This window comes from Lepidochelys olivacea, assembly GCF_965140295.1.
Source record: "Lepidochelys olivacea isolate rLepOli2 genome assembly, chromosome: 1".
Lineage (NCBI taxonomy): Eukaryota > Metazoa > Chordata > Testudines > Cheloniidae > Lepidochelys > Lepidochelys olivacea.
The window spans coordinates 8,327,106-8,342,028 of record NC_140411.1 but is presented as its reverse complement, the minus strand read 5'-3'; the positions used below and the strand labels follow the sequence as shown (position 1 = coordinate 8,342,028).

Here is a 14,923-nt window from a genome sequence, read left to right as displayed (position 1 = left end):
AAGGGTTAAAAATTCAAAGTTAACTCCCCTCAGCTCCTGTTCTGGTTTTTACCAATACAGGGAAGCTTCCCTCAGGCAAATGACTGGTAATCAAATGCTGCAGCCCCATCTGCACAGGGCTTTACTGCAATTCATTTATTACCATGTGGGTTTTCATTTCTGGGGACTTTTTAAAATCTCCAACCTGTTTTGCATTTAAAAGAAATTGCAATTATTTTGCACACAAAGTTAATGAGATGCAATTAGCTACGTAAGGGGCCAAAGAGTTGGCTGTGGGGGGCTATTGGAACCCACAATCAAACCTGTTTTAAGTGTGTGCAGAGGGACAAGGTCGGGGAGGGAATATCTTTTATTGGACCAACTTCTGTTGGTGAGAGAGAGACCAGGTTCTGGGCCACACAGAGCTCTGTGTCTCTCTCTCACCGACAGAAGTTGGTCCAGTAAAGATATTCCCACACTCACCTGGCCTCTCTAACAGCCTGGGACCAACACTGCTATGACAAGGCTGCATAAACTGCCTACGTTTATCAACAGGCCTCGTTCCTAAGCTGTGTCGATGCGGCACTGACTGGTCACACGCTGCTACTGGCTCTTCTCTTTGTTCCGGCTATCAGTAGCCAATAATATATAAATATTTTCTTATTCCAGTTCCATGTAAGCAATGGCTGGCAACTAGACACAGGTCTATTATGTCCTTGCCAAGGACAGGGGAAGTGGTCCCTGCAATCCTGGATGGGAGTGGAGGAGCGCACCCAACACCGGCTCTGTCTCAGATTCCGTGTAAATGTTTGGGAACCTAGAGCAAAGCGCTGGGCCTTGGGCAGATGTGCGTTCATGCCCCTGGGAGCCGTAGTTGCAGGGCACATGACAAGGGCAGACATGTGACCGACAGGACAGCAGAAATAAGACTCCCTGTAGAGGCAGGGAAGGAATTTTCTGCACAGGCCAAGGGGACAGTCTGTGTGTGGGGTGAACCCAAACAGGCCAAAGGGACGGGCTATTTCTGAACTTCCTGCTTTCCAAGGGCAGAAACTGATTCTCCCGATTCTGAGGGTCTAATATAGCGGGTGCAGGGAAGGGGCTGTGACTGGAGTCCCATGCGGGCGGGGGATGAGCATTCATAAGGAGAGAGTGAAGTAGTGGAGACAAGGAGAAACTGGCTACACAGCATCTCGTGTGGAACATGCATCTGAAGGTGCTTTATTGTACACGGCCAGATGTGGTACAATGCCAGAAACCAGTGTCTGTCAGCGCTGCACAGGGGGTAACTTAATGCCAGTAACAGAGAAGCAGAGAAATTAAGTGGTTTTGCAGACTCAGGCTTACAGGGTGATGGACGGGCATGGCCTTCCCAGCCAGCTTCCTCTGGCATCCACACATGCACCGTCCCGTTGTAGGCATAAATCAGCTACGGATCCAGCTCAAAGAACTCAGAGCTCACCTAGTTTATTACCCTACGGGCTCCATTCTTTCTACAATCAACTCTCAGAGAGAAAAATACCTGGACAACATTTTCACAGTAGTGACGTTGAAATAGATTGGGAACCGTGAGGAAAGGGATAGATAATAAGACAGAAAATATCCTATTGCCTCTCGATAAATCCATGGTACACCCACACCTTGAATACTGCGTGCAGATGTGGTTGCCCCATCTGAAAAAAGATATATTGGAATTGGAAAAGGTTCAGAAAAGGGCAACAAAAATGCACAGGGGCATGGAACGACTGCCATGTGAGGAGAGATTAATAAGATTGGGACTTTGAGCTTGGAAAAGAGATGACTAAGGGTGGATATGATTGAAGTCTATAAAATCATGAGTGATGTGGAGAAAGTAAATAAGGAAGTGTTGTTTATTCCTTCTCATAACACAAGAACTAGGCGTCACCCAATGAAATGAATAGGCAGCAGGTTTAAAGAAACAAAAGGAAGTATTTTTTCACGCAACACACAGTTAACCTGTGGAACTCTTTGCCAGAGGATGTTGTGAAGGCCAAGACTATAACAGGGCTCAAAAAAGACCTAAATCAATTCATGGAGAACAGGTCCATCAATGTCTATTAGCCAGGATGGGCAGGGATGGTGTCCCTAGCCTCTGTTTGCCAGAAGCTGGGAATGGTCGACAGGGGATGGATCACTTCATGATTCTCGGTTCTGTTCATACCCTCTGGGGCATCTGGCGTTGGCCACTGTCAGAAGACAGGATTCTGGGCTAGATGGACCTTTGGTCTGACCCAGTATGGCCGCTCTTAGATAGATAGATAGATAGATAGATAGATAGATAGATAGATAGATGTTGTCAAACTTTTAATTGTTTACATCCTTGATTACGTTCTTAACTCACAGCTCTGGATGCACCAGCTGTAATTTTCAATGATCAAACAGCTGCAATTCTCTCTGGTTCATTTTGCCATGGACGTATCAGGCCAGATTCACCCCTGGCCCAACGCACTGCAGTAGCTGTACAGGGGCAAAGGCTGATCAGGGAGTAGCCAGGGCTGTCTGCTGTCTCCAAAACATTATCTTATGTCCTCAGTCCTCATCTTCCTCTTCTTATCTCTGAGTCTGCGGTGGGATCCTCGTAGAGGCTCCTGGGTCTCCCGATTGCACTTGGTTCATGGAAGGTGGCTGAGGAAAGAGGGCAGGGCATGGAAATCTCTGTGCCCTACTCTCCCCATCTGTCAGTACAATAGCAACTGTGGGCCCCAGCTGAGATCAGGGCCTCACCGTGCTAGGAGCTGTACATACACATGTTCATGCTAGAGAACCCTTTCCCGGAAGAGCTTACAAAGGAAAAAGACAAGACAGACAAAGAAGGGGAAACTGAGGCACAGAGTGGGCAAGTGACTGGCCCAAGGTGACCCAGCAGCTCAGTGGCAGAGCCCAAGGCAGCACTCAAATCTCCTGACTTGCTGTCCAGTGCCCTCCCCACTAGACCACTTTGCCCCTCCAGACTATGCTGCCAATTTAGGAGCGTAATTTAAGACACCGAGCTTTGAACGCTTTGGCCTGAATAAACCAAATGAAGTCGTGCTGGGTTTGAAAAATGTCCAGCATCCTGAAAAAATCCCAGCCCTTCAATTATTGTATTACAGGGAAAGATCTTCTGCAAATCGATTGATCCAGGACTGCTGTAGGTCATGTCAACCTTCAATCAGACCTGCCCTAACCCCTCTACATTCCTGCTGACCGGCATCCCCAGCCTGGAATCTGAGCATGTCTGGATCTCCATCCCCTTCTGCCTCATGTATCTGATTGCTCTGCTAGGAAATGGTACTGTCCTCTTCGTTGTAAAGCAGGAGGAGACCCTCCATGAGCCCATGTACTATTTCCTCTCCATGCTGGCAGTCATTGATTTGGTCCTCTCAACTGCCGTTGTCCCTAAAATGCTGAGCATCTTCTGGCTGGATTCCAGAGAGATCAGCTTCGGGGCCTGCTTCCTCCAGATGTTCTTCATCCACACCTTCACTGGAGTGGAGTCGGGGGTGCTCTTGGCCATGTCTTTAGACCGGTACGTGGCTATCTGCAAGCCCTTGAGATACAAGACTATCTTAACCAGCTCAAAGATTGCCCAGATTGGGCTGCTGTCCCTTGCTAGAGGGGTGGGGATTGTGACACCCTTAACCTGCCTTCTAACCAGTCTGCCCTACTGTAAAACGAATGTCATCCCTCATTCCTATTGCGAGCACATGGCTGTGATGGAGCTGGCCCACACAGACACGGCAGTCAGCGACCTGTACAGCATCATTGTGGCCACAGCCCTAGTGGGGACAGACTTCATCTTCATCACCTGCTCTTACGGCATAATCCTCCGCTCCGTCCTACGGCTCTCATCTCAGGAAGCACGTCTCAAGGCCTTCAGCACCTGTGGCTCCCATGTCTGTGTCATCCTGCTCTTCTACTTGGGAGGGCTCCTTTCTATGTACCTGCATATTTTGGACCTCAGCCTTGCTCCTCACACCCAGGTCTTGGTGGCTGACCTGTACCTCGTTGTTCCCCCCATGCTAAACCCAGTCATCTATGGCATGAAGTCCAAGCAGATCCGGAAACGGGTCTTTAAGCTCTTTGGCCAAAGAAAGACCTTAGCAGAAGCCAGTATGTAGGGTGGCCACTGACGCAGCCCCAGAATACAGGACCTCCCCTCCGTTGTCCCCGCCTTTGCCTGTGTTTCCCCGCTCCCAGCAGCATGATATCGCATGCACAGTGCGTGTGAGGTCATGGCGCACAATGCATGTGAGCTCACACCGGCAGGGGTGGAGCAACACACTCCGCGAAACAGCATCCTCCATGCATGATACCAGAGCTAACCATGGCAGGTTTGAGAGCAGCACCGGACAGGGGACAAAGCATAGAGAACCAGGTCTGTCTGGCTTAAAACCCAATGAATGGCTTGCCTACCGGTATCCACCTGCTGACAGTACAGGGCCAGCTGCCAAGAGGTGCTGAGCAGCCCGACGCCCATTGAAGCCAATGGGACTAATCCTGAGGGGTTCTGAGCTATTACTATCCCCATCTGGTGTTTCAGCAGAGCTACCTGAAAACTCAGTCCACATTTTTGCAAAAGTTTTTTAATGTTTGATTGGACCTTTTTTTCCCGGTGTTTCCTATTCCAAGGTGTTGTTTTAAAATGTCAATGACATTTTTGGAAATTACGTCAGTGCCATTTGTTTAACTGTTGATGGGTTATTTTTAATGTCAGCAATGTTTTTGGAAAGTTCCATGAGGGTCTTTTGAAAATGTTTTTTTGAAACTTCAGCTGGCTCTCTAGCTGGTTGAAAAATACCGTGATTTCTTTGTCAAAATTTTTACTGGTTTCCAAAATTTGGGGAAAAAATTTCACCGTTATTTGAAAAATCAAAGATGTGTGACCATTCTGACTTGTCAGGATTTGGCCCCTGGTGCCTTGCAGGGGAGCATTTTCAAAAGCGCCACTTAAGGGTACGTCCCCGCAGCCTGCAGCAGTGAGCCTGCCAGCCCAGGGCTACAGACTGGAGCTCGGGGGGCTTGCGTTTCCATGCTAAAAATATCTGTGTAGATGTTGCATGAGGGCTGGCACGAGGGCTTTGAAGCCTAGCGAGGGGAGCTGTGCTTCAGACCCTGAGCTCCGGCCCAAGCCACACCTTAGCACCACTGGCCACGCAGCTGTTCATAACAGGGCAGCACGAGCCGCACCAGCCGACATGTGTCAACCCGAGCTCAGACGTTCGCTGCCGCTGGCTGTGGAGACATGCCACAAGTGACCAAGTCCTGTTGGGACTGATGGGTAAAATTTTCAAAAGTGATTGAGGGACACTGGGCCGGATTTTTAATGCTTGTTAGGTGCCTAAAGATGCAAAGGCCCCTGGATGCTTCTGAAAATCCCACTGGGGACCTACCTGCATCTTTAGCTGCCTAAACCCTTTAAAAATCTGTCCCAGAGGAGCCTAAGTCTCACTGAAAGTCAATGGCACTTGGGCTCCTGAGCCACATTGGTGCTGTTGAGAATTTGATCCTAAGTCTGGCTTGTGTTTCCCTCCAGTGCCCCTCCAAAGCAATCTCAGGGCAACAGCTTGTATTTATTCAAATCAGACACAAATCTGACTTGATCTCGGAGCCTGTACCACATATTGGAAAGACCAATGACGAATGCTAACAAAAAGCAGCGCTGTCACATGCGAGACATTTGGCGAACCAGGAAAACAAGAATCGCCAAGGACAGGCTGCCAAGAGAGGTCCAAACACAGCTGTCACCGGGACTGATGGACATGGCAGGGGGAGAGCAACCCCTCGACCAATTTCTGTCCTCCCTGCTGCATACCATTACCCCAGAGAACAGGGAGAAGACAGTGCAAGGCTGAGAGTCCACTGGACAAGCCCCATGCTGGATGAGCATCCTTAGCGGAACCACCCAATGGGGACCTGGCTGGATGGTGAAGCTGCCCAGGTATCTTCCCTCCATGCAGACCGAGCCTAGACCAGGTGTGCTATAAGGTGTGACTGCTCTTTTTGCAACCAAGCTGCGGTGCACGGTGCAAAGACAGGCTCCTGCAGGCACGTCCCCCTGGCATGGGTTTCCCAAAGGAAAGTATATTCTGCGCTGTCCAGCCCTCTCCTGGACAGTTCAGATATTTAAGGCCCACTCCACTGCCCCTCTAAGGGCTCAATATCCAACAGCTGGCTGCTTTACATGGAGTTAGCCACACAATTCAGTTTAAACACAACACTGGGTTACTTTTGATTCAAGAATAAAGCAAGTTTATTTCACTACAAAGAGATCGGTTTTACGCCACTAGAAGTATAAGACCTTAAAGTCAGGAATGGTTACAAGAGAAATAAAGATCAAACCCTTTCTAGAAACTAAAACTTAACAAACTTGGTTCAAGATCAGATTCTCCCCACATGCTCCCAGCACCAGGGTTGACCAAACGTCAAAGGGTGTTTCTTTTGTCTTTTGGGATGAAAGAGAGAGACATGGAAGGGACAGATACCTTGGGCTGTTTTTGCCCATCATTTTTATAGTCCTGTCCCCCTTTGAAACTTGTTATTCTGAGAATTACCCCTGCTGCGAAGTTGCACTCAAGGAATCTTGTGGTGAAAGAGGATCCAGGCTGGTATTTGCTACAATGCAGATCTGTTTATTGCTGCCCTCTTCCTTGCCAAGGAATGGCTACTTGGTAGCTGATTGCCCTGGTCAGGGGTGTCAGCTTGTCCTTTGTCTTTGAGAAAAAGGTTTATGCAGACTCGTCTAGTAAACCCATTTCAGACCTAATTTCAGCTTCTGCTTATACCGTAACATGTAATGTTGCTACACACATGTCAAGGTTCCTCCCCCACTCTGAACTCTAGGGTACAGATGTGGGGACCTGCATGAAAACCTCCTAAGCTTACTTTTACCAGCTTAGGTTAAAACTGCCCCAAGGTACAAATTAATTTTATCCTTTGTCCTCGGAATATCCACTGCCACCACCAAACTCTAACTGGGTTTACTGGGAAATGTAGTTTGGACACGTCTTTCCCCCCAAAATTCTCCCAACCCTTGCACCCCACTTCCTGGGAAGGGTTTGGTAAAAATCCTCACCAATTTGCATAGGTGAGCACAGACCCAAACCCTTGGATCTGAGAACAATGAAAGAGCATTCCGTTTTCTTACAAGAAGACTTTTAATAGAAATAGAAGTAAATAGGAGTAAAGGAATCACCCCTGTAAAATCAGGATGGTAGGTACCTTACAGGGTAATTAGATTCAAAACATAGAGAATCCCTCTAGGCAAAACCTTAAGTTACAGAAAAGACACACAGACAGAAATAGTCATTCTATTCAGCACAATTCTTTTCTCAGCCACTTAAAGAAATCATAATCTAACACATACCTAGCTAGATTACTTACTAAAAGTTCTAAGACTCCATTCCTGCTCTATTCCCAGCAAAAGCAGCATACCAACAGACACAGACCCTTTGTTTCTCTCCCTCCTCCCAGCTTTTGAAAGTATCTTGTCTCCTCATTGGTCATTTTGGTCAGGTGCCAGCGAGGTTACCTTTAGCTTCTTAACCCTTTACAGGTGAGAGGATTTTTTCCTCTGGCCAGGAGGGATTTTAAAGGGGTTTACCCTTCATTTTATATTTATGACAACACATTTCATCCTGACAGGGTTCAGAGTGGAGCCGTGTTAGTCTGTATCAGCAAAAAGAACGAGGAGTCGTTGTGGCACCTTAGAGACTAACACATTTATTTGGGCATAAGCTTTCATGGGCTAAAACCCACTTCATCGGCTGCATGCAGTGGACAATACAGTAGGAAGATATATATACAGAGACCATGAAAAGATGGGGGTTGCCATACCAACTCTAACGAGACTAATCAATTAAGGTGGGCTATTGTCAGCAGGACAAAAAAAACCTTTTTTAGTTATAATCAGGATGGCCCATTTCAAACAGTTGATAAGAAGGTGTGAGTAACAATAGGGGGGGAAATTAGCATGGGGAAATAGTTTTTAGGTTGTGTAATGACCCATCCATTCCCAGTCTTTATTCAAGCCTAATTTGATGGTGTCCAGTTTGCAAATTAATTCCAGTTCTGCAGTTTCACATTGGAGTCTGTTTTTGAAGTTTTGTTGTTGAAGAATTGCCACTTTTAAGTCTTTTCTTGAGTGATCAGGGAGATTGAAGTGTTCTCTTACTGGTTTTTGAATGTTATAATTCTTGACATCTGATTTGTGTCCATTTACTCTTTTGCATCGAGACTGTCCGGTTTGGCCAATGTACATGGCAGAGGGGCATTGCTGGCACATGATGGCATATATCACATTGGTAGATGTGCAGGTGAACGAGCCTCTGATAGTGTGGCTGATGTTATTAGGCCCTATGATGGTGTCCCCTGAATAGATATGTGGGCACAGTTGGCAACGGGCTTTGTTGCAAGGATAAGTTCCTGGGTTAGTGGTTCTGTTGTGTGGTATGTGGTTGCTGGTGAGTATTCGCTTCAGGTTGGGGGGCTGTCTATAGTCAAGGACTGGCCTGTCTCCCAAGATTTGTGAGAGTGTTGGGTCGTCCTTCAGGATAGGTTGTAGATCCTTGATAATGCGTTGGAGGGGTTTCAGTTGGGGGCTGAAAGTGACGGCCAGTGGAGTTCTGTTATTGTCTTTGTTAGGCCTGTCCTGTAGTAGGTGACTTCTGGGAACTCTTCTGGCTCTATCAATCTGTTTCTTCACTTCAGCAGGTGGGTATTGTAGTTGTAAGAATGCTTGATAGAGATCTTGTAGGTGTTTGTCTCTGTCTGAGGGGTTGGAGCAAATGCAGTTGTATCGCAGAGCTTGGCTGTAGACAATGGATCATGTGGTGTGGTCAGGGTGAAAGCTGGAGGCATGTAGGTAGGAATAGCGGTCAGTGGGTTTCCGGTATAGGGTGGTGTTTATGTGACCATCGTTTATTAGCACTGTAGTGTCCAGGAAGTGGATCTCTTGTGTGGACTGGACCAGGCTGAGGTTGATGGTGGGATGGAAATTGTTGAAATCATGGTGGAATTCCTCAACGGCTGCTTTTCCATGGGTCCAGATGATGAAGATGTCATCAATGTAGTGCAAGTAAAGTAGGGGCATTAGGGGACGAGAGCTGAGGAAGTGTTGTTCTAAGTCAGCCATAAAAATGTCGGCATACTGTGGGGCCATGCGGGTACCCAAAGCAGTGCCGCTGATTTGAAGGTATACATTGTCCCCAAATGTAAAAGAGTTATGGGTAAGGACAAAGTCACGAAGTTCAGCCACCAGGTTAGCCATGACATTATCGGGGATAGTGTTCTTGACAGCTTGCAGTCCATCTTTGTGTGGAATGCTGGTGTAGAGGGCTTCTACATCCATAGTGGCCAGGATGGTGTTATCAGAAAGATAACCGATGGATTGTAGTTTCCTCTGGAAGTCAGTGGTGTCTCGAAGGTAGCTGGGGGTGCTGGTAGCGTAGGGCCTGAGGAGGGAGTCTACATAACCAGACAATCCTGCTGTCCGGATGCCAATGCCTGAGATGATGGGGCGCCCAGGATTTCCAGGTTTATGGATCTTGAGTAGTAGATAGAATATCCCAGGTCGGGGTTCCAGGGGTGTGTCTGTGTGAATTTGATCTTGTGCTTTTTCAGGGAGTTTCTTGAGCAAATGCTGGAGTGGGATGGACGGGGGAGAAAACCTGGATTTGTGCTGGAAATGGCCCACCTTGACTATCATACACATTGTAGGGAGAGTGATCACTTTAGATAAGCTATTACCAACAGGAGAGTGGGGTGGAGGGAGAGAAAACCTTTCGTAGTGATAAACACCCAGTTTTCATTGTCTGTGTGTATAAAAACATCTTCTGTATTTTCCATAGTATGCATCTGATGAAGTGAGCTGTAGGTCATGAAAGCTTATGCTCAAATAAATTGGTTCGTCTCTAAGGTGCCACAAGTACTCCTCTTCTTTCTTGAACAGATATGTGGACAGAGTTGGCAATGGGGTTTGTTGCAAGGATAGTTTCCAGGCTTAGTGTTTTTATTGTACAGAACTGGAATTAATTTGCACCCACCCAGTAAGCTGGTGCACCTCACAGGCAACCCCCGCACCGGAAAAAAGGAAGGCCTCAGGAGCCGCCAGTGCTGGGCAGAGGGACACACTGGTGCCAGGCCAGGCTGTTACCTATGTTGGTCCAAATCACAACATTGGCCAGGTGGAAACAGAGTGGCAAGGCCCAGCCCCATTCCTTGGAGGGTAGCAGGGCTGAGACTCTGGGCGCCCAACAGCCATGGATCAGGGGATGCGGGAGCTTGGAGCAGGAAAAGCCATGAACCCTCCAGCCACCTGGGAACCACCTCCTCTCGGGGCCGGCCCCTTCTCCTCCCCCACCTCTGGCAGCTCCACTTTGCCCTCTGCCACCCACCGGAGATGCTGTACTCCCCCGGTCATCGCCGGACACCACCCCACCAAGCAGGGGGCTGGGGCCGGCTCCTGGCACAGGGCTCCTCATCACTGTCTGCTTCCCAGTTCTACATGGCAGTGCCGGGTGCCTTGGGACTGGGAGAGGGCCTGCCCAGGGTGGGGGCTGTGACTCGATCTGTTCAGTGGGGTGGCTGAACCTTTGCAGTTTGAGGGGCAGCACCCCCATCGTCCTCCAAACTCCACCCATGCCCCCCTTGCACTATGGGGAAAGGGCGTCAGTTGGGGGTGGGGAGCCACGGCGGAGCTTTGTCATGGAGGGCCGAGCAACAGTTTCTCTTTATGTTACCCCACAGGGTGACAGAAAACAGAAGTTTTCCAGGGAAAATGGGCCATAGGATCTCTGCAGTGATATCTCTGGGTGGTGATTCAAACTATCTGGAACTATTGATCAATTATATCGTTTCACCACACTTTGGTTCATTATTTTGTTATGAAATATACTCAAGAGCACAAATAGCCAATGTCAGTCGGGTTTATTAATATGGTGAAGGGAAAAGGTCGATACGATACCAATCTCCAAAGAGCCGTCCCGTGCAGCGATACGGCATTCACCTTACCCTGACGGTGCCCTCCCACTGTTCCTAAATGCATCCTAGTATCTATGTGGTGCCCAGAATACATAATATTAATGTGATATATATCTATATGCTGTACAGTATATATTAGGCAACAGGAACAAAGTTGATAGCAAAGCAAACCAAGACTTTTTCCTGAGTATTTTATTGATCTACACACACACACACACACACACACACACACACACACACACACACACACACACACACACACACAGAGTACTCACACACACACACACACACACACACAGAGTACTCTGTTTCATTTATTTATTGTCAGTATCAGAAAGTGGACTCTGAATACTTTGTGTCTGAGGTTAGCTGTCCGTTCACCCTCTGCCCTGGTTCTTGCCACGCAGACGGAAAGCAGAAGACCAGAAGTCTGAAGCGCAGACATGTTTATCCAAGCAAACACGTCCATAGCTTTACACGCCGGCAGAGTCTGTTCCCCAGTGCTCTGTTCCCAGCTGTCACACCGCAAAGTGTTTACTCCACGTCCCCCTTCCCAGCTTTGATGCCGCAGAGCCTTGCCTCTGTCCCTGTTCCTCATTCCCCACCTCCATTCCCCATTTCCCATTCCCTATTCCCCATTCCCCGCTGCTCCTCCTTAGCAGGCCCAAATATACCTGCAGCGCATTCCCCTAGTTATACCCCTTACCACTTAGGGTCATGTTCCGTTTTGGAGGGTTGTGAGTCTAGGGTCTTCATCCCACCCCTTTTGTACCGCATGGGAGGGGGAAGGAGTGAGGTTGTGTTCTGGCCAAGGCCAGGCCTTTCTTCGGTTTTTAGTGTTTCTTATGCCTCCCTCACCTCCACCCCACAGCCTCTCTTTCCATCCTAACTGGTTGCTTGACCTTGCCTTCAGATAAGGAGTTGAGGCCGTCTTTAAGTGTGTGCTCAGATATGACATTCCCACCATGCCCAGTAACAATTTAGCTGAATCCCTTATCTTTTCCCATTGTACTAAAAGGCCCATCTGGTGGGGAATGCAACACACAGTGTCTTTCTTCATTGTTCTTCACACATATTAGTATAAGATATAAGAGTATCAAAAAGTCAACTCCAAAATTCTATCTCAGGCTGACAAACAAGCCTAAATGCTAACATGTGAGATCACTCTAGTGAGGATTTGGGGAATTTTGAAGTGCACTTTCAGGCAGATCCAGCCTTCCTCACGCCCTTCTCTTGACCTAGTGCATTGTGCTGCTGTGCGGTAGGGTTAAACAACTGGGAACAGACTCTCAAATGTTCAGACACCACAACGAAGGCCAGATTTCACCTAGAAAAGTTGGTACCCAGCACTTTCCATGGTGGCACATTTGAGACAGAAAAGCCCAGCACTCAGCACTTCTTCTGGGGCCAAAATGGCCCCTGGTGTGTTGCTTCATCTCAGAGCTGACTGAACTTCAGGAGCAGATACAGCATTTGTTCCTGCAGCATGGACGTCCTTGGCCATGGCTGGGTGTGTCACTAATAAAGGCTAGATTCCAGCAAAGAAAGAGAAGGTGCAAGGAGCCTTCACACTCCTTTTCACGCTCCACACACGGGGCGAAGTAAGGACAAGGTCACGGCCAAGATCACCTTCCTGCCAGCAGCGCTAAGCTCGTGTAGGGGATGGTGTACAGCTCCCTGTGAATCAGAGGTGGGGTTCCCATCCCAGCGTACACAAAGCCCCCAAAACCATGCTGTCTAAGTTACTCAGAAAACCTCTCCTGCATCCTCTGCTTCCTGATTGATCAGCAGCCCCCTCCTGCTCAGCGTAGAAGCTTTTCCCACAGAACAGGAGAAGCACCCGGTCACGAATCTGTTTAGTTTTCACACCATACACGATGGGGTTCATCATGGGAGGAAAGAGGAGGTAGAATTTAGCCAGCAGGAAGTGTACAACGCAGGCCACAGAATCTCACCCACCCACTCCTGCTCTCACCTATGTCTGAGCTATTGAAGTCCTTGGAGCTTTGTGCACTTGTACAAGTTCAACCCAGATTAGCCCCAACCCACAAAACATATCAAGCAAATCAGCCGAAACCAAATAGTGTAGAACTTAGCAAAACCCTTCCCTCCCTCAGACAGCGACTCACCCCATGACTCCTACACTTGCCAGGTGAGAAGTTGGGACAGTAAATATGTGCTTTGCAGCATGGTTAGGGTATCTCTGACAAAGGTTGAGTAGGGACTGAATTCCAGGGGAAGCACCCTGACCCCAGCCTCCTGTCTCTTATGCTGGGGAGTAGGCGGGGGAAGGGGAAAATTCATTGCCTTCGTTGCCAAGCCCTCTCCTCTCCCCAGCTCTATCAGCTGACAACACCTCCAGCCTCGCACTCATTCAGGGCTACAACCTGGCAGATGTCTTTGACCCTCCAACCTGCGTGTGCAGGGCCTATCCAAGTCCTGTCACGTCACTCTCCATCATGCTCCTAAGATCCGACCCTTCTATCTACACAACAAAAATTCTCCTCCATTTCCAGCCCCTCATCATCTCTAGCTTTGGTTCTGGCAACCTCCTCCACTCTAGTCCACATGCCCCTTCTCGCACACCCAAAGCATGAAATCCCTCCACAGGCTCCTTGTCCTCATCCTCAGGGCACTTCGCAGCTCCGTCTCCTTACTAATTCACTCAGTTCCCTTCTCGTGTTGTCCCCTCTCCCCTCCACTCTTTCCAGGGACAGACTGCCCACCTCTCTGCTTCTCCCACGCTGCCTCCAGGTATAGAACAGCCTCCCTGAACTGGACCGCTCCCCATTCCTGCTTCACTCCCATCCCCACTTGGCCAAGGAACAATGGGCCATCGGGTAGAGCTGATGTGCATGTATCTAACATAACAGATGCATATAAGGGTAGGAAAAATGGTCCACTTTTTCGTTTGTATTCCTTTATCTCCCCCCTCGTATGTTACACAGGGCTTAATTTTGAGGAAGGAAAGTATCTGTGTGTGTATGTTCGTGTGTGTGTGTGTGTGTCTGTACAGTGCCTTGCACATTCTGAGGGCTATCCAAAGATCAATAATTCTCAATATCTAGAGAATGTACAAAATCACCCCAAACTTCCCAATCATTTAGTGGCGGAATTTTAACACATGGCTCCTGGCTCCATCCCGTCATTAGCTTGTAGGCCTTTCCATCTTTGTTTGCACCCACAATGATCTGCCAGCAGGAATGTGGGCACAGAGGCCTCCACACACCTGATTTGTGGGGGCAGTTATTTCAGAATTCCCCTTTCAGAATCCAGGCACCTTAACAGAAAGGAAGTAGGACCAACGCTGAAGTCGAGAGGTAATCTGCCTGTGAAACGTCTAAAGAGCCACTTAGCACCACATTCTCAATCTTGGGTGTTGAAAGTATTTGCCTTCATCCACGCTTGGGCACATAACTTGATTTTTAGGAGGTGCTGAACACCCATCAGTCCCATTGAAAACCAGGTCACTCATTTAGGTGAAAACCAGATCATTCATTCTAAATATAGACCATAGATGCCTAGTGATAGGCCCCCAGCTGGATCAGGTGGAGATCAATACAAATCCACAGATGAAACAGGAAATTAAAATATACAGCAGAAGACTTTGGATCAGATTTTAAACTTGCCCAGAATGTGGGTGTGTTTGGATCTGAGGTTCTGCTTCAGACCCGTCCATGGCTACAGAACAGTCCAATTCCTTTGCCCTCACAAATCGGATTCCATGGGCCAACTCACCAGAATCCTGCAGTGCTCCCCTCCTTTCCTAGAGCCTTGGTTTCCCTCACGGGCTGTGTGAGGTCCACATGCTCACCCACAGCTGCCTGCCTTTGGTGGATTTATAGCCAGAGTGAGAGAACTCGCCTTCTCCCCGCGGGGGGGTCTCGCAGTTCAGCTGGGAATCTCTGCTTCCACTTTGTCCTCCCCACCCATCCTTGGCAGACAGAGTTCACTCTTTCTTTTC

At 48.4% G+C, this 14,923-nt stretch overlaps 1 protein-coding gene across 1 annotated transcript; it reads left to right on the top strand.

Annotated features, from left to right (window-relative positions):
* Window positions 1-3,137: 3,137 nt before the first annotated feature.
* On the top strand, window positions 3,138-4,100 carry LOC311514353 (olfactory receptor 52K2-like; the record flags this gene model as incomplete). The annotated part of the gene is made up of 1 exon (XM_084616908.1): window positions 3,138-4,100. The coding sequence occupies one exon, from the start codon at window positions 3,138-3,140 to the stop codon at window positions 4,098-4,100; it is 963 nt and encodes a 320-aa protein (XP_084473034.1).
* Between the last annotated feature and the right edge of the window lie 10,823 nt (window positions 4,101-14,923).